The sequence below is a fragment of the Phycodurus eques genome, chromosome 10, assembly GCF_024500275.1.
Source record: "Phycodurus eques isolate BA_2022a chromosome 10, UOR_Pequ_1.1, whole genome shotgun sequence".
NCBI lineage: Eukaryota > Metazoa > Chordata > Actinopteri > Syngnathiformes > Syngnathidae > Phycodurus > Phycodurus eques.
In genome coordinates, this window is record NC_084534.1 from 18922791 (window position 1) to 18943056 (window position 20266).

Genomic DNA, 20266 nt, shown 5'->3' on the forward strand with positions numbered 1-20266 from the left:
AAACAAACACAGAAGCCTAAAAGTACCTCCTTACGAAACGTGCATTGTGCTTAAGCAGACTCCTGTGTTGATATACTTTTGAAGGAGGCCAGCAGCCAAGAAGATACATTCTTCCCGTCCTTTTGAGTGGACAATAGACTGTCAGTCTTGATCCCTCTTCCCTCCTCCTGTCCCTCCCCTCTGCAGCGTTCCCTTTGAGACCTCTCGCTCCCTGGCTCGGTGCCTCCCAACTTCAGAGGGAGTCCGCTGATTTGTGACCCCGGCAACCCTGCGCTTAATCTGGCTAAAAAGGGGTGTTGGGAGGCGAGGGGTGGTGGGGGGGAACATCCCGTTCGAGGCCTTGGCGGGCCCCCGAATAGAGCGAGCCGGCTCTGGCAGGTGTCAACATTAGCAAACAATCGCCGGGCGCTCCCAGTGTCGCGTAGCCCAGCGCCACACTGGACCGCCACTCTTTGAAAAGAGCCACATAATGTGGGGGGGATGCCAAGACGGAGGACAAGGGAGAGATTACACTTTCAGACAGCTATTAGTGGGGATGAGGATTTTCTAAACAAACAAGAAGGAGAAGGCGATCAATACTGTGTTAGATTACCAAGCGGAGTCATTATGGTGGCTTATTTTCTGCCCCATTGTCTTTGTCTCCACTTTCTCCCAACATCTGTGGGCCGTATTGGCAATCCAATTTGCAGCAAGAGAGCGGGTTTATTTCTTCAGTCTTGTGTCACTTGCGGCGGGCATCACACTTGCACATTTGTCCTGGTAATGAATCTCGATCGGGGACGTATTACCTCGACTGCCATCGCGGAGGCTCGGCTCCATTAGACTGGAGAGAGCGGAGGAAATGGCCCCGAGGAATGAGTTGACGACGAGCGGCTCTCGAGTGGCTATGTGTCTTGACAAGAAGGCCGGCGGCTCCCCAAAGGCCATTTATTTACCTCTCACAGATGATTCACCAGAAGAGACATGTTGAGGGAAGATGAGCTTTTAATGGGAGAAAACTGGAGAGGGAATGCTCTTATGGAGCGTTTACACGGTATTGTTTTCAACTGAAAGCGTTGTCTGCTTTGTGGGATGTTTTTAACGGAAAACGTTCAACATCAGTTTTATGTGACACTGTTTTTAACTCTCCTTCAGGGAAAATGTCATTCGGCCGCTTGTGCGACGCCGTTTAAAAGAAATCGCTACGGTACTGGAAGCCCAGCCAGGATACCTTTTGTGTTGTTAACACTAGCATCCATGCAAATTTTATACACTTGGGGCCTCTTCGGATTGTGGTTTTTGCATCGGAACTTTCCCATCTGAGCGAGATGACCCTGATGGTCTTGGAGGAAAGGTTGTTTGAATTCTAAAAATGATTAGGAAAGGTGCCTCAATACAACGTTTAACCCACCTTTAGAATCCTGACCAATCTTTACGAAAGGAAAGGAGATATTTGTTAACCCATAATCCTTTACGGCAGCAATATTTAAAGCAAGAGGCCACTGACGAAGATTATCGACTCTGCGCACAGACCCTCAAGGGTAAGACACGATGACGTCGGTTAGGAAAAGTCAAATTCATTTTAAACACTGCTGCCTTTTCCTATGTTGGAAAGGAAGCACCTTTTCATCTGACCCTGACCTGATGACACTTTCCACAAAATTAAAAGAAAGGTGGTATAAAGGTTAGGAAATATGACTTTTCGGAGAGGTCCTAGATGTTTACCTCCTCACACGATGCCATGACACAGCAAGGCTAATGGGGATAACTAGCATCGAGCTAACATCTTTGTCTTATTGTAATGCTGTCTTAATGATAGCTGGAGTTGTGTGCAATCATGGTGCGTTTGAAGACATGATGCTAGAGCAAAAAAAAATAAAAATAAATCATGACTGTTACTTTAAATAGAGGTAAAAACAGTAAAACAGCAGCTGATGTAAACAGCATGTAATTAGACTGCAATAAAAAAAGAAGCATAACTGATTGACCTCATGACCATTCCAGACAATAGTGACTATTGTTAAAAAACACAGAGAGCCTTCACAGCTTCAAACAACATATAAAAAAAAAAAAGATAAGATAAACAAATGTACAATATTATCTGGTGTTCCCGCTAGGAGGCACAAAGCGTTCCATCTTTTGTCTGTGCTTCCGTTGCAGCCAACGGAGCAATTTCCGTCATAAACATGATTTAATTCACCGTGTAATTCCGTAAATCACAGTCATCCCGACCAACGAGTTATTTATCAGCCGTGGATGGCGGCTGACAGCTGACGTCAAGTGACAACAAAAGCCTTTATGGGTGTTTTTTTGTTTTCGTTTTGTTTTTTTTCTCTCTCTCCTTTGAGGTGCGGACATGACTGTAAACTTTTTGACTCCAAAAAATAGGAAGCAGTAAGGATCATGTTTGACTTTTTTCAGCATTGCTTGACAAACAGAGAGGTGTATTTAATTTGTACAACATTTGCTATAAGGGAAATGGCTGTTTCAGTGCAACAAGAGGCACATGAAAATACGCTTACATCGGATTTCCCCGCCTGTCTGAGGGAATCTTCTGTAGTAGTAATAATAACAAAATAATAAGCAGGACCTCTGGCACAAATGCATGTTTGTCGTGCTGATTAAGCTGTCGTTATTCCGGCAAAACGTTAGGTTTGGCGAAATTAGTCGACGCCACGCGGGCTTTTATGATGTCCATGTTAAATCAGATGAGCCGGTCAGAAGGCACGTAATTTATTGAAAAGACGGCGCACTTTGCAAGCGATTCACCTCGCCAGCGAGGCTTGTCAAAGACTTGACTGCTCACCGCCGAGCTGCATTCCAAACGAGACAAAAGGCGTTTTGGGGCTAATTTTATTACAATACAAGAAGAGGGCCGCATAATGTGCAACAATAATTGGGTTTAGCACACACCGCCGCCACCATGCTCCGCTAGTCTTTAAAAATGCCCATTAGCCTATGCTACTTACCGCCAGAACATTTCCCATTTTATGCTCCTGATGGGCCGCCATATTCATTTGTTTTAATTGGGCGTGCGCTACAAAAAGACTGCATACATATTTCACCACCCCCATGAGTGTTGAAAATCACAAATGTGCTCAAATTGTCCAACAACTTTGCAGTGTTTTGTCCCCCTTATTTTCCCAAACTAATGGGCTTATTTCTGCATCATCACTCATTGTGTCCCTGGGGAATACACAGTGCTTGCTGTGCCACATCTATTTGCAGCAGGCAAATAATCTCTTTGTTGGGACGAGTCATACTCGTCGCCTTACCGATCGGTCTCGAAGCCATTCTTTTACCGGTAGTCTCCTACTTTTATGGTCATGTAATGCTGTGTTGAATTCCTCACAGACAAACTTTTTTTCCTACAAATCTTCCAGAAAATGAGAATACCTTCTTCAGGCACACGCGCACACACACGAAATAAAAGAGGTCCAGTGTGGATTCCTCTATACTGCACTGGCTTAATCTGACTTTGGCACAGCCTTGAGAAGTTAGTGTTTGATTTTTTTGTCTTTATTTTTCACTCTGACCTCAATTAACAAAGACTTTGAGCCTGGACGGATAGATTGATAGATAGACAGAGGGACAGACGGGCGGATAGAGTGACCAATACTAAAAGGACTAAAACCTAACTAAAAGGCTCAACTGCAAAAACATAAAGTGGACAGATACATACAGTGGATGCTGAGTGAGTAATGCGCTGGAACGAACCACCTGTACTTTTTAATGAAATGCTTACAAAAAACCTTTTAATTCATGTTTGAAGAAAAGTGCATTATTTTGGGAACATTTTGTTCGAAAATTATTTGACAATATAGTCGTCGTTTGGGGAAAGTGCATATTATTTTTGACCTAATATTATTAAAACGTAATGCATACATTTTTAAAATAATCTTTCGGTAAAAAAATCACATAATTTTGTTCAACGTTTTTTTTTCAATGATTTGATTAAAGAAGTATTCTTTCAGAAAATGTGCATTATTTTTGGGGGGGCATCATTTTATTGAAATAAATTATTTTTAAATGATCTTTTAGGAAAACTGCTTTATTTTTGGTGTAATTTCACTAAAATCAGAACAATATATTGTTAATTAAAATATTTTTTCCTCCAGAAAACTACTTTATTTCTGGGCAAATGTTAGTAGCAAAATGTAAATAAAACGTTTTTTTTTCAAAGACATTTTATGAAATAAATACATGTATAAGAACAATTGGGCTGGGCACTTTGTATTCAAGGCATTCCGCACCACAGCCATGGCCGTGAAGAGCGATTCATTCATTCATTTCACAAAATAACATTGTTTTCCCCCCCCTTCAAAATCAACGATTTAATTAAAAAAAAAAAAAAAAAAAACTATTTTAAAATAAATATTTGTAATTAACGCTCAAGCACCTGCTCTTTTGCCCAGGATGGAAAATGTGCCCTTTTTGCTGTAGTCCATTTATTTTTTTTCATTTATCAATATTTAAAAAATAATAATAATAATTTTAATTACCTTCTGTGTCAACAATTCCAAGTGTTCAACAAGTGTTTTGATATCTGATGGGCATTTGTCTGAGTCCTTGGGAGAATTATACATTTGATAGATGACTGATACTTTTGAATTTTTTTGTACCCTTCTTCTGAGTCATACTTTTGAACAATGAGACCCCTCTGATGCTGTGGGAGCTCTCTGCGGAACCTGGCTTGTTTTAAGACGTGACTATGAAAATGTCAGGAAAAGCCTACTAGAACTGCTGGGATTCATTTGTGGTTAATCAGATGGATTTTAAATGGTGACAGTTGTGAGGTGACTCCGATTTAACATGAATTTGAATTTGATTGCTTAATTCTGAACACAAACACATCCCTTTTATAAGAGGGCATGAACACTTGTGCAACCACGTTATATCAGTTGTTTATTTTTACTTCCCCTCTCGAAAATATATATTTTTTTCAATTGAGTTGTACAGGATCTAGATTAAGTACAAAGTAGGGGGAAAAAGTTTTAAAATGATTTATCTTGGATTCATTCTTGTGCAGTATATTACAAAAACCTGACATTTGCACAGGGGTGTGTAGACTCTTTATATCCACTGTAGCTCCCCTTCACCTCCTTTGTTAATAGTTGTATTATTGACAATATTGATTGTGTTAACAGAAATAAATACATAATCTATATAGTACTTTTTTTTGTTAATTGTATGAACAATTTTGGTGATGGGTGCCCTTTTATGGCTTGAGCACCTGCTCCCCAAAATGTCTGTGCACATACCTGATGCTATCCTAAAACCAGCTATTGCCAGTCTTTTTATATCCGACGAAAACTAAATAATCTGGCTATGTGCTTAGCCTAGCATTGTGGTAGCAATTTTTGTCATGATTTTTTTTTCATGTTTGCATGATTAAATGTAATGTCTTTAAGTGAGCTTTGTAGTTTCTTAAATATTTTCTAGGGATGTGTGCACATCTATTCAATTCTATTTAGGCTGAGTGTGACACCCTCCTGCAATCTGACGATTGCAAATAATACTTTTTTAAATTTTTTATATTCATGCTCATAAATACAAACATTTAGATTTGACTTTATGGAATGTTTCATTGTTTGTAAACTATAATAGAATAAAAAGCTTTCTTCATAGAATAGAATAAACATTTATCCATCCCACAATGTGGGAATTCAATGTACATATTTACAACATCATAAAATATGAGACAAACATGAATAAATGCATACTGTAACGCTGTGAGTGGAACACAATAGAAAATGACTAAGAAGCAGCAATGGAGTGTGAGTGGAGTATGTAACAATAGCAAAGGACTTACTTGCTTACAATAGCCTTTCTGTATGTGTACAAGCAGCATTTTCCTCCACAGTGGTGCTCAAATAGTTTTAGTTGGGTAGTAAGTTAAAGAGAGAGAGAATCCCACCACCCTTCGAGGCCGTCACGTTTTCACACTTGGGCAGCGCCCAGGCATGGGGAGTCAATATGTCAGCGTTTATGGATGCCCTACGGTGCTGCACAGGCCTGTCAGGCACCTATTCATGCTCTAATGGCCCCCCGAGGAGCTTGTCTCTGTGGGCTAAAAAGGCAGGGAGGCCCAGCGGACCTGGGGTGAGGGGGAGAAGGGTGGGGGGAAGGCCAGCGTACGCTCTCACGGACGCGCCGCGCCTTCTTTCCAGTGACAAGAGCCATAAAAGCGCATCGCTCCGGCTGCGCCTCGCACTCAAAACCAAACACCCCCCCCCCCCCCCCCCCCCACAGCAAACCCAAAAAAGGGGGGCTGGCTAATTGTTTGTTGTGAGAAAATTAGAGAGACTCTCATCGTTCTTCCTCCTCTTCTTTAAGACAGCCAAAAGAATACGCCACAGAAGATTTTATTTATTTTTTTACATTTTTGCTGTAATAAGACACATTTGTGGTCATTTTTTAAATTGTAGTTGTTTCCACCCTTCCTATGCTTTATTGTTTAGTTCGAGCAGTGGCACATTAGTGTGCCATGATAAATCATCAGGTGTTCCACAGGAAATTATCCAATTTCCTTTAATTCATCTTCAAATGATTCCTTTTCTACAAATAACATCTCTCTGTTCATCCATCTATGCCACTGACATATAGTGACTGGCAGAAGAATTAAATGCTCTTACGCTAGATGGAAGAAAGTACAATTTACCTGTTGCCATTCCATACAAGACCATTATTATTTCAGTATATACAGTATACTTTTTTCTTTAGTGGTGTGCCAAGATGTATTTTATTTTTCAAGTGTCGAAAACATGCTTTGGCTCAATAAAGGTTGGGAAACCCTGCTTTAGAGGACATTCAAACCCGCCAGTGAACAAACAAACAGTGATTCGAAGGGTCCTATATTCGTGAATGGCGTAAATCCTGCGTGGCAGGCCATGCAACGGTGCGCCAGACGTGGGTTACATTGGTGTTGGTAATTTCGCAGACAAGCGCAGCCCGGCGGATCTAAGGGTGGGCGGGCTGCGCCACTGTGGGAATGTTTACAGCCGACTTCATTTGCTGCCAATTAAAGCAGCCGCTCTCATTCCCTTTAAATGTGGCGCAACTGACAGTCTCGACAGAGACTTTTCTGTGCGGAAGAGGACAGACGTTGCCTAATCGCAGTGATTAACACGTGAGTGTAGCATCGTCACCGCGACAGATAATGTGTGTGGGTGCCCTTATTTATTTATTTGTCTGCCTGTAGCCCGATCAAATTCACCAAACTTGCGTTAGACCAGCGGTCTACCTCGTGCCAGGATTTCAATGTGGTCTTTGCAAACGTGAGTTTAGATCGACTTTCTGCCATCAAATTGTCACTACGCCAGGTGCATCTCCAAAGACACTCCCTCGCTTCCCTTCCAGGGGTCCTTTCAAAGCCCTACCACTGAAGATTGATAACTTCCCATAAAGCAAAATCAACCGACTGGGTCAGATATTGAATATATTTGTGTGATGAAGGTCCTGCCCTGAAGCGCTTCATTGATTACCATACCTCAAGAAATGTAACTGTCCTCCCGGCACTCCAGTTTTTGTGTGCAACGTGTCTATGGCGGAAATCCCCTCTATATTGTAGAAATCTGTTATATCCTCGCTTGTTGGAAAGAAAAGCCACAGTCACCCACTTACTGCGAACGCCCTGACAAGCGTAAAACACAAACAAAATGAGCATACTCTTGCAGAAACACAGCTCACACCCAGACACTCACACGCGGACTCTTGGTCATCACACTGCACCCCACCAGGCCACGCCTCTTAAAGGCACATATCTAAAACACAGATGCATAAATATTTAGAAATTCAAATGTGTTGAAAGCCTGTGGGAGGGGTAGAACTATTCAATGTTTTTGTAATGTTTTTTTTTGATTTTTTATATCCTGGCTTTTTACTTATTGCGTGTGGGTTCACAGTATGAGGAAAAAGTTGCTTTAACAAAACTCCAAATACTTTAGCACGTTTAATATAATACAGAGAAGAGAGAGTTTTTGTTGTTGTTTCCCCTCCCGCTGAAAGATAACCGCGGGAGGTTTTTCATGGCGAAAATTGTCTTTCACAGTGTCTCGTTTATCGCCGATCTCGTCGCCGTCGTACAAAGTCCCTATCTGAGACGCATCGTGCCGTCCCCTTCGCTCGGCACCCCCTTTGGGATGACGCGCGTTTGCCGGCGATGCCGCTGTCCCAAAAATGCAAATTGTGGAAGTTGTTAGTTATTTGATGTTGCTGCACCCCCACCACCATCCACCGCCGTCTCCCCAGCTCCTCGCCCCCGAAACATCCCACAGTGTTGTGTACTTGAATCGCACGCAGTCCTGAGGACAGGCAGGCCTGTTTATATGCAGGCCTGGAGCAGCAGAGACAGCACAGAGACAGATGCATGTCACAGATAGCAGATCCCATCGCTTATCTGGGGCCGGTTTGCATAATTAGGCCTTTTGATATTCACCCCTCCATGACTGACAAAAAGTATAATTGTGGTATCAGGCACGACAAAAGGTAGGCACAAAAATAAACAAGTCAACATAAAAAGGGGAGAAAAGACGCCGTGTTATTTTTGTCCTGTGGGATACAAGGGAGGAAAAAACAGTATTTTGAGCTAAATCTGCTGTCAGTCACAGTCAACTGGTGTGACTCGGAGCTCACAGGCTGGTCCTGTGAATGCCTACAACACACACACACACACACACACACACACACACACACACACACACGCACACAGAGAGTGCACGGCCTCGTCGTAATTATGCTGGAACTAATATGCTTTTCAAAATGAGCCATTATGAGCTAATGCCGCACTGCCAAAGCCCTGTCTGTTTTTGTCCCTGCGTCTCGGGTAGTACGCTAAAGGTGCGGCTGATATACTGAGGACATGGCGGCTCAGTGAGCGTGGAGCTTTTTATTCACGAGTGTATTAGAGATGAAGCACCTGGCAAAAGCTTGTTGTTTTCCATGTATTTAAACATGTTTCTCCTGTTTTTGTTCTCTCATCTCGTCATGACCAAATGTAGGTCATAATTGTAGGTGCGCCTGCAAAATATAACAAGGGCTTTATGAAAAAATAAATAAATAAAAAAACGGCTTCATAAAGATAATACTGATTTTGTTCTGTTATAACGACTAAGAAGTGATCATAAAGATGATCATTATAAGAATTGTAAAAAAAAAAAAAGAGAAAAAAAAGACAATTTTGGTCCATTTGAATCAAAGTCTAGTTTGTTTTCTTGTCTAATTTGTCTCCTTGGAAAATTTAGACTTTCATTATTGTTATAAAAATACCAAAAGGTGCATTTTGTGCAAAAGTAGCCGGAACATTTAGGCTACATTCCCCCTAGCGGCCTACAGTCTGGTTTCATCAAAGTGTAGTATATCTCCTCCTTATTGAGGTTCTGTTGGTCTTAAAAACCAACTGAGAATTGATCATATCAGCTCATTGTAGAATTGATAAAACAAAAGGTGAATATGATCCGATATACCTGGAATTTTGGTCCGTTTTAATCAAAGTCTAGTTCGCTTTCCCCCTGGTGAGTTAAAAAAAAAAAATATTTTAATCTAATGAAGCAACTCCTAAATTATTATAAATCATAAACAACAAAAGCCAAATTTTTATCAAAAGAGTACCTTGAACTTTTGAGACACTTTTAACGTCGCACTCTTTGAATAAAATTGTTCTATGTTTCCCCTTTTGGTGGGGTTTGTTTGGTCCAATTGAGCAATTGCTAAATTATTATAACAGTTAATATACAGTACAATTGCTAAAGAATAAAACCACTAAGCTCTGAATCTAACTCTTCTTTGCACCCCCCCCCCCCCCCCCCCGCCCCCCTTGGTCTAATTCAGCAACTGCAAAATGATTAGAAATGGTAATTTTAGAATTGCTAAAATAGAAGCTGCATAGTACTCATACTTTCACGCTAGCACACATCTATTCCAATCAAATCCAAGTGTTGTTAGTTTCCTTAGTCCTGTGTCTCGCACTCGCAGTTGACCAATAAGAGGAAGAACGCAATGTCACGTTTCTTTGCAATGTGTTTTGGCCCGCTTGGAGTGAAAAGAAACCAAACCAGTGGGGCAAACGGACCAACTTTTACAAGCCCGATTGAAACCAGAGGTGTGAAATTAACCCCAAGTTTCTGGTATTGTACTGATGTTCAAGGAACTGCACTACACCTCCAATCCAGTCGGTGGTGGTAAATGGAGATCAGAGTTATCTAAGCATATCTCTTTGTATAGTTTCCAGTTCCCTTCTTAAAAAAAAAAAAAAAAAAAGTCCAAGTAATCATCCAATCAGATACCTTCGTCACGCCATACCATAAAATAAGGTTGGTTTTGGGCTGTAGATAAATGACCCTGGAACTACCTTTAGTCCCTGGTTCCCGTGATAGATGATCTTCTGACATTTCATAGTTCCTGGGGAAAGTTCCTGCGAATGAAATACACATGGTTTCGACACCTGCACAATCCAATGATTGCAAATGCAAGAGTATTAAAAAAAAATAATAAAAATGAGACTTTACATCGATAATAATATTCAGTTTTGATTGACACTGTTCGCGAACTGTACTACATCATACTGATAGCTGTTTCTAATATTGTGTTGGAGGAGTCTGAGGGTGTGTGAGAGTTTGAGGAATTATGGGTGATGAGGAACCCATCTGGAGTGTTAGGAGAAAGGGTGGGGGGGGGGGGGGTGTGGGGGGGGGGGGGTCTATGGGGCCTCTTTTAAACCTCAAGCTCACCTTCAAACTATGAACTAGCAAGCCCAGTCTTTCAAAAAGGCTCCTACTGCACTCTGAAGCCACATTTAAAGTAAACACGGCAGTCCACACGTCCGAGGTTGTTTCTGTTCATTGTTCTGTCTGCAGGGATCCTAATTAAGCTCAGAAAAATTTAATCCTGCATGTCGACGACCTCATTTTATTTCACCTGAAGTTCTGGAAATGATCCTTTTAAACAAGCTTTGATGAACGCTTCTCGCTGGAAACGGGAAATAAGACACAAAAATGTCTGTGTTCTTTCACAATACAATGTAGGAATATTCCCTCAGTAAACAGTTTTAATGACTGTATGTGGAATCGTAGAACGTAGTCCAGAGTCCTGGGTTGGAATCGCAGTTCACGATTGCTCATGGAAGTTGGGTGACTCCATGCAACACACGAGTGAAACACTTCTCAGAATCAGTGCTTTCACAACTAAGAAAAATGCAGACACTGACTTTTCCAGCTGGTTGTAAAGGAATAATGAATTTGGTACAATTTAAAGTCAATGCTTTGTTAGCAGTTGATTTAATTGCCATGCATTTATTTCTGTTTGTCAATGAATAATCTCATACACTAGCTATAAAACCTCTATCACACAACATGTGATTGGTAGCAACACACTATCTACTTCCCCTATCCTGATATTCTTAATTCATTGAAGCTTCAGCTCATTCTCCTTCTTAATCAAGCCCTTAGCGAAACAAAAGGCTGACCAGGATTTGAAATCAATGTTTGGCAGACGATTGGGGGGGGGGGGGGGTAAACCTTGAGGGCCCACCCGGAGAAGAATGCGTTGCTGCAGTAATCGTGCCCACTGGATAGCGCATAATTTGATTCTAATTGGACTGTATGTAAGTAACGAGAGACGCGAGAGCTTTATCAATATCTCATGAACCCTTAGAGCGATAGTATTATGCGAAGGTCGAATCAGTATGTACCTTTTTGTTGAGGAGCGGACCATTAACGGATGGGTCTCGACACCCTCGTGGGAGTGTTGTTTGCTCGTTGTCTTATGTGATTATTACCACTGGCGGGTGAAGGAGGCTATAAAACCAAACAGAAGACATGATTTTTAAATGTTGTCATTAGCAGCTAAACACACTGAAAGGGATGATTTGTGCCTGCAGACTTCCTGTAGTAACAGCAGCCATGTTTTACTACATATTATCAATCAGTAGCTGTTACCTCCACAAAAGAAATTGTTCTTTTTCCTGTTTGCTATGTGCTTGACTGCATAAAAATGTATTTCCATGAAATTTTGTGGACTGGTGAGACATGAACTATAGTTGAAGGATTATTAAAATTGTTAGTGCGGCTCAAGCAAGAATACTAATATACTGTAATGCACATTACTGTTTCCTACAGGACTGGAATGAGACAGTCCTGACCACAATATACGACTTGTTGACTTTTGAGGTGTGCTCAGAGTCATAGCTAATCGCTCATTTGTGGCTGGAAAGCATTTGAGATTTGGAGTTGCTTTGTTGTTTTGTTTTGCAGTGAGTAGGAATTTGCCATCAGAAGAAAAGCAGGTGTCTCGAAATGTATCCGAAACACACAGACAACTAAAACTGATGTCTTCTCTTTTGACTACATGAAGTATGAGCTGCCTGAGTGTTTTTTTTTTTTTTGTTGTTGTTTTTTAGGCAGCAGGACATCACTGTCTGATGAAACTATGTATCTTCAAATTGTGAGTTTGCGTTTTTATCAGATACACCATCCCAAAATGTTCTTTGCATTTTGGATCAAAACTAAACAGCCTGGAGATACGTGAGTTCCATTGATCAAAGAACTCAGCCAAGGCTCGACAGTTACAAAACTCAAAGAAAACTAATGGTTTTTATTTTTCAGATAAAAAACTAAAACAAGTTAAATTTGGAGATACACGGTTTTCATTAGACAGTGATGTTCTGCTCAAATTGGAATTTTTTTTTTCAACCCCAAAATTATTGACTAAGCGCGGGTAAACCACCAATAACCGAAAGATAAAAATTTGAACAAAAATCTGTGAATAGGTGAACCGTGAGTATGCGGGGGTCCACTGTACATGCGACGTACTGTTACCCAAAACACAAAACAAAAGCACTCAGGGAGCATGTATAGTACTTCGCCAATCCTCAGTCAAGGCCAGACAGTTGCAGAACAAAAGAAAACTAGAACACCAAACTAGCAACAACATGCTTTTCACTGGACAAAACTGCTCAACCGATGATCAAATGAAGAACTTCTAAATTGTGAGGTAATGTGACTTTTTTTTTTTTTTTTTTTTAGGGCTGTAAAAACAACAAATTGCCTAAGTCGGCTACGTCGAACACAAAAACTGGTTGATGCAAAAAAAAAAAAAAAAATCCTTCCTCGTGGCAATAAAAAGTATTAATAAAAGCATGTTTGCGCCGCCAGGAACCAATTTGCGCCACCGGAAACATTTGGCCAATGAATAACCAAACGGCACACGCCAACAACGCTCTGGGTTCCCCAACGTTCCGGAATGTAGAGAATTGAATTTCCGAACCGACCCTTTGTAGTCTCAAATTCTGTACAGCGTTCATAGCATACACTCAGTAGCCGTCACAAATGAGAATAAAATACATGTTAGTATATATAAAAAATATATATAATTGAAAAAAATACTTTTTTTGGGGGGGGGAGGGCGGCAATTACTCAAGTACTCGACAAAATATCTACAGATAATCGATTCTAAAAAGATTTGATGGTGACAGCCCTGTGTTTTTCCCACTTTAGCGAAAAACTGTTCGGCCTCGGTGGAAGTCTTTGCCCCGAATACCATTCTTCCTTTCACATGCAGTCCCAGCTGGGCCCTGCATGCATCGCGTGTGTGTGGGTGCGGAGCATGTTCCCGTTCTCCCGTCCTCATTACAGGCAGGCCCGTTGACCTTGTGCTTGCGCTTTATGTTTAAGAGCAGATGTGTCGGCTCTGAAGGGCTTAATGGAGAGCCGCGGTACATGCTATCAGCTGTTGAGGGTTATCAGTCATTAGCCCGGTGGCAAGCTGAATGTGACACCGAGGGCCGCAGCAGGTTCACCGCAAAGTAAAGTCTAGGAAAGGACGTAGGAAAAGACGATCATGTATAAGGAGACTTTGCCGTCTTTCTGGGAGCCCCCTCGAGTCCGTGTCGACGCCGTCTCCCCCCCGGCAGGACGCTGGGGGTGACTTTGGAAAGTGATCCGGGCCTGGTCTCAAGTGTCGTCACGGCAATTTAGCAGCCCGACGGATGTACGCATCCTCATGAAAACCAACAAAAGGATATGTGGTGTATGTACATATTCAACTTTTGTATGTTCAAGGACGGCGTGCGTTCCGAGAATCAATCTTTATTAAAACGGATAAGACTGAAGAATTGATTTAATGAATGCGGCCTCATGTCCGGCGGCCACGTTGTAATCCGCAAAGAATCGTCGAGCGCGAGCTCAGGGGGGACAAAAAAAATGTTGGTGGAGTGGCCTGTGATGATAGTCTCCATATAATCCCCTAATTCCTTGTTTAATTAAACTCTGGAGCCGGCCTTGAGACACTGCCAGCTCTGTTGCTCTTTTGTTCTCACAGTTGTTATTCGTACGCTACGTCTGAGTATTCTTTTGGCCACTTATGCTGAAAGATGCCGCTGAAGAGCACTGTAAACGAAAACAATGAGTTAGGAAGAGGCTAGGTGACCATTCCGGCTTTGATTTGAGCTGAATGGTGTCACAAGCGGGAATCTAGTGGCTCCCCTTGCACATCTTCCCTTTTCTCTCTCCCACACTTTTCTGGACGGTGCGTGATGCAATCCAACAAGGCCTGCAGCAACACTGGCACGTCAGCGCCGCCTTGTCACTGTCTCAATGAGGAAATTATGAAAATAAGAATTTTGTGACATGAAATGAAAGGGGCCATGTAGTCTGAATAGACGTGCAGAGGAGGTGAAAATGATGCAATTTTCTAAATTCAGTTATAATGGTAATGTGCGATGGTAATGCGCGTTTTGCTGTCAAAAAATGTCCCTGTCGGGCCCGGATTGTGCTGCTTTGTGCCGTATCTCCGTTCCTCGAGCAAAAACTCGGCTTAGCTGAATGCCTCAAAAGTCGTGTAAAATGTGTTCTAATTCACTTAATGACAGCAGACGCAAACACAAGCGTCGGGCTGAATGGCTTTGCCGCGATATTGTGCTACGTGTTAACACACACACACACACACACACACACTGCTGCTGCTGTGTATAAGCAGTGTGCCCTGGGCCAAGCAGAGGCGAGGAGCAGCAAGGTGGCCCGTGCAGATTAACCCCACTACCCAGCTACGCCCCCTCTCCCGCTTCAGCACTCCACTTTAACTTCCTCTGCCCCCCTCTCCCTCACCGCCCCTCTCTGAGGCAGGATTGTGTATCACGGCGTCTGCTATATCAAATAAATATTCACAGATTAAGATAATATTCTCCCAGCTGTATACGGTGAACTCCCATTTATTGCGGGGGGATACATTCCAGATGCACCCACAGTAGGTGAAAATCCATTATACAGAGAAAGACCAAAGGCTAATTTGATATTCTTCAACTTTAATTTATGCTTAAACATGCTCAAATCTTTGTATAAAGCAATTCCATGTTGCTTATATATTCTAATTGGTTTGAAAAAATGCTATATCACATAAGGCAAATATTTTAGGATTTTTGGGGTGGGACGTGGCCCTGTATCCCATTACAATAGATCCGCCCCTGCACACTCACATTTAGAACCAAAAATAAGAGCAATCTGTTGTAAGATGACGCATTTTTAAAGTAGTTACTTGAAGATAATTAATGTCATATGTTCCCAAATTAGACCCGGAAGTGGATGAAAACTATTTTTACTTTTGTTCACTGTTATAAAGAGACATTTTGTTACTTTTTCTTAGTAGTAAATACTTTCTTTGCATTCTTTCATATCTGGAAAAGCTCTGGATGAAACCTATTTATTGGTAGTGTCTGTGTCTGTATGGATTTTTAAATAGTGGATTTTGTAGTTCACTTAAAAGTCCACTAAAATCCTTATACAGTGATTAGGGAGAAGGGAACGCGTGAATGATTCCGTCTGGAATCATTCACTCAGTTTTTATGTAGTGGACCATGTAGTTCTCTCATCAGTGAAATGAATGATAGTTTTCAAACACTACTCGGCGCACTCCGTTAATTAAGTGAATGCTGTCACATGATTACAACGCACCTGATCGACATCAGCTAGTGGAGCATCCATCCTAACTATTGAACAAAGGAATGAATTGTAACATATCGTTTAAAGAAGTATTGCTTTTCCAGTGACCATCATTTGTTCACAGCTTTTCAAGATGTGTTGTGGGTTACACTTAAGGCACTACATCGAGGATAATACTCACTACACACATTTGATACATGTGTCTTTAAGAGGCGGGGCCTGGTGGTGTGGCAGTGGCAAGTCTACGTGTGAGGGTTTTGGTGTGAGCTGTGGCTGACAGCAGCTCCTGCGTTGAGTTTGCTCGTTGTGTTTCACTGTGCATCAGCCACTGTGGCTCTCCTTTCCCACATGCGCGGGCACTACAGTAAGTAGACTGTAAAAAACTTTAAAAAGCGATTGCTTAAAAATCTGCATTATCTTTCGATAGAATGTCTTACATGCTGGGAGTGCAGATCACGTTCACTACAAACCTCGCCTAAAACACCTTCGCATTCTTGTTTTTTTCCCACATACCTTGATGACACCCATGAATTATCCTTTTCACCCCCGCCAGGTAGCCGCACAGACGACGGCTCCGACGTGGATTCCGAGCCCGACTTGCCGCTGAAGCGCAAGCAGAGGCGCAGTCGCACCACTTTTACCGCCGAGCAGCTGGAGGAGCTGGAGAAAGCCTTCGAGAGGACGCATTACCCGGACATCTACACCCGGGAGGAGCTGGCCCAGAGGACCAAACTGACAGAGGCCAGGGTGCAGGTAGAGTCCAACCCGCCTACTACTATTTGGCTTTCTTCTTTTTATGTTGTTTCACAGTAAATAGGAGGACATAGAGTTAACAGGACTACACAAAATACACCTGTTTGTACAACATTTTGTACTGTAGATGTTTTGTTTTTTTTGAGGCTCTCGATAAAGGTGCCAATCCATCTCACTATTTGAGCGGACCTGCCCAACCCCTACAATCATAATGTCTCTGACAGATCATTATCTTCCATGAACCGGAACATAGCCTGATCACACAACACACAAAATTTGGCCCTGGCGGAGGTCTGCGCTCCACTGAGTGTCATTCAAGTTCTGGAATTGGTTTTGCGTGGTTGTTATACTGTATGGGTAACTTTATCTCATAAGAAGATTGTATCATTTTGTACAAGGACTGATATTCATATTGGTTACTTGCAATGGCTTTGTAACTCTTTGTTGAACTAAGCACAGGAAATGTAATAAACATCCATCAATCTATTTTCTATAGAGCTTATCATGTTCAGGTTTGCTGTTGAGCTGGTTATTTGAACACAAACGGCGCAGCAACACAATCTAAACAATATAACAGTACTCACAGACCGAAATTCTTTATCCTCTATGAAAAATTACTACTATTGCTTTACTCCGGCACACCAGGAAGTTGCAATTAATCAATCATGATGAACAAATTATTAAGTTCTTTAAATTCTGTTTGAGTATGTTATATTTGTATTTATTTATTTCTATACAATATTATAGAGTGCTATTTTTCTTATGAAAGGTTCCGTATTTCGACCTCCATAGAGTGACTCTCTAACATGGACTTAACTTAGTGTAAAAGTCTCAATTTCAATAAAAAAAATAAAATAAACCTTGCTTTTGTCATACGTGTCCAGAAAAGGCCCCTCTGACAGCTACTTTTGTTTGATCCAGTTTTGAATCCGCTTTATCCATAATTGGCTAAGACCGCTCCCTTTCCTCTGATTGGTTTCCTCTGTGAAGAAGACCCACTTGTGAAAGCACAGGCGTTTATGTTGACAGCACTGGCCCGGCAGGGGAGAGGTAAGCAGAGAGCTTCGCTAGTGATGTAGATAAGGTCAAGAAATTCGAATGACCTGATTTTAGGCCTCTCGGCAGAAAAACGTTTGGAACCCGGGAGTGCGTGGACGATTTTATTTCATATTTCACATTTACTGAGGCACCATAGAGACAATATTACATCCCAAATACTAGAAAATGTTGGTTTTGCAAAATATGTCCTCTTTAAAAAACACATTGCAAAAAAACTTTTGGGGGAAGGAGGCTGGCACGGATTCATGGCTTTTCTATTCATTTTTCTGGGGAAAGATGATTTGATATACAAGTGTTTTGAGTTATGAGCCTGGTCAAGGAACAAATTAAAGTAGTATCTCAAGGCACAACTCTATCCCTTAATTCATCTCATTCCTGCAAAAGCATTGCAACTGTAAACATGTAATTCAGAATTAGCATCTGTGGAAAATCACAATGAACACAGGGCCGGGTACCGGTTCTCGACTAGTTGAGCAGTGGTCGCCATGGCAACGATTCTACAGACTATTGTACCAGTTGCAATTTTATGGTAAAATGAGCTTTGAATAGAGTATAATGTTTGCTTTTCCACACTGCAATCGTAATTCTCTCTTTTACGGATGTGGATGTAGTTTGATGGCTCGTTAATCCCTACAAATGTATTGTTGTTAGGGTAGTATAGACTGTGTTGTGCACTGTGCTTTTAAAGAAGTTCCCATGCTTATCACCAGCCTCCAGTGTTGCACTGCAATTGGATAAAGAGCCTGCGAGCTGCCTGCCTGCCTGCCTGCTTGGGTGCCACGCAGCTGTGTGTCAGCGGCGGAAAATATTTACAGTAGAGTTATTGCGGCAGCTGTTCTCCCAAAGTTTGGGGGGGAAGAGGAGAGAAAGTCAACGCATTCCTGATGGATTTCTCATTCCGGCCGTTTGGCAGGGATCTCATCCCATCACTTTCAAGCTCGCCGCTGCTTGTAAAACCTTCCACATATCACACGGGGTTCCTCATCCTCTCCAGGGACCCCTGTGCCCTGACAACATTAATCAATCAGCCACTGGTTGGGATGGAGGGTGGGGAAAAGGAGGGGAGGCTAGGAGTTGGGGGGGGCTTTCTGGGGCAGGCCTCTCCTTTTACTACAGTCATTCACACTCTGTCTGAACCCCTCCAAGTGTGTTAGCGCATGCTAAGTGTTCATCCATTGGAATAAGTGCTTGCACACATGTCTTTGTCCATCTCTTTGTATTTCATGAGACAGCATTTGTTGGTTTTCACGTTTTAGCCATGAGAGTGACATACTAATGTGCCAGACGCAGCTGCTCCACTGGAAAGCAAAAATCGGTAAAACAATAAAGAAAAAAAAGGATTCAATGGCGGACACAATGTGAGTTTAACTGCATCTGTACATTATACATTTCATAATTTCATCAGGGCGCGGACCTTCATCACACACAAGAGGTTTGGTCTGGCCTTGTGGAGTTGACTTATTAGACTTTAGCGTTTTATGGAGAGTCTTCAAACTTCGCCGCCAATGCGACAACCACATGCTATAACACAAACTCAAATGATTCGCAGTTTAGCGAAGTACACACTGTTCAAATGTGGTAGCAATCAGAGAAAATCTTAAGGACAAGTTCGTTTTTTTAGGACCCCTAGAAATATCAGAAATGATCTAAAAATGGGAGCTTCAACCCAAAATGACAGACTTCCCGACTCGTCTCAGGCATGGTTTCTTGAGATGTTTTCTTGGGGCTGCTTATGAGAAACATGCCAGCCAATATTCATGTTGCTTAGTGAAATGGGCTTTAAGGAATAAACTTTCAAACATTTCTGTTAGTCTGTAAATGGGGGTTTTACTCCAAAAATTTCCAATACACTTTCCCTAATAATGGAATTGAACATTAAGCTTTGTCCTTTATAAAACTGCACAGGTTTTGTTTTAAGTGACATACAGTATAGTTAATTGGCTTGTTCATATTCGCATTTACAGCTGGCCCATGTCATTTGTTAGTATTTTTATATATTTTTTTCCATTTATTTTATATATTAAAATAATAGTGTTTTAATTAAAGTAAAAATAATTTTCATTTCTTTTATTTACAGTTAATTAGCCAATTATTTAATAAATAAATACGTTAAATCTATATGTAAAGTAGCTTGTTTTACTAATTTTTAAATTTAGTAATTCACAACAAGTAAATTAACCAATCATTTAATGAGATAAATGAATACAAAATAAATGAAAAAATTAATACATACATTTTAATTAACCAATAAAAGGCTTGATTAATTTTAGTAAATATTATAGCAAATGGAAGACACCCTGTATATGCAAGGAACAGAAGTACAGTTTTTCATAATTAGTTTTGGCTTTCTATCCTGAAAACTACATTTTCAGTTCAAAGCTTAAATTAAAAGAATACAAGAAATTTCATGTCTAATCATCTCAAGGGAGCTGAGGTGTCTGAGCCCTGGTTTGAGTTTTGCCCAGGGCTACGCTTCTGGATGTTTACATGAGAATTTTGATGGAAAGCACATGTGTGTTTCATTGTGAAGCAAGGCACCAGCTGGG

At 41.4% G+C, this 20266-nt stretch overlaps 1 protein-coding gene across 2 annotated transcripts in view; it reads left to right on the forward strand.

Annotated features, from left to right (window-relative positions):
- pax7a (paired box 7a) overlaps positions 1-20266 on the forward strand; it is a 72310-nt gene that overhangs the window by 16448 nt on the left and 35596 nt on the right. For both annotated transcript variants that reach the window (XM_061687087.1, XM_061687088.1), the window contains exon 5: positions 16462-16661. In XM_061687087.1, coding sequence (XP_061543071.1) covers positions 16462-16661 — 200 coding nt within the window. The remainder of the gene's footprint in view (positions 1-16461; positions 16662-20266) is intronic.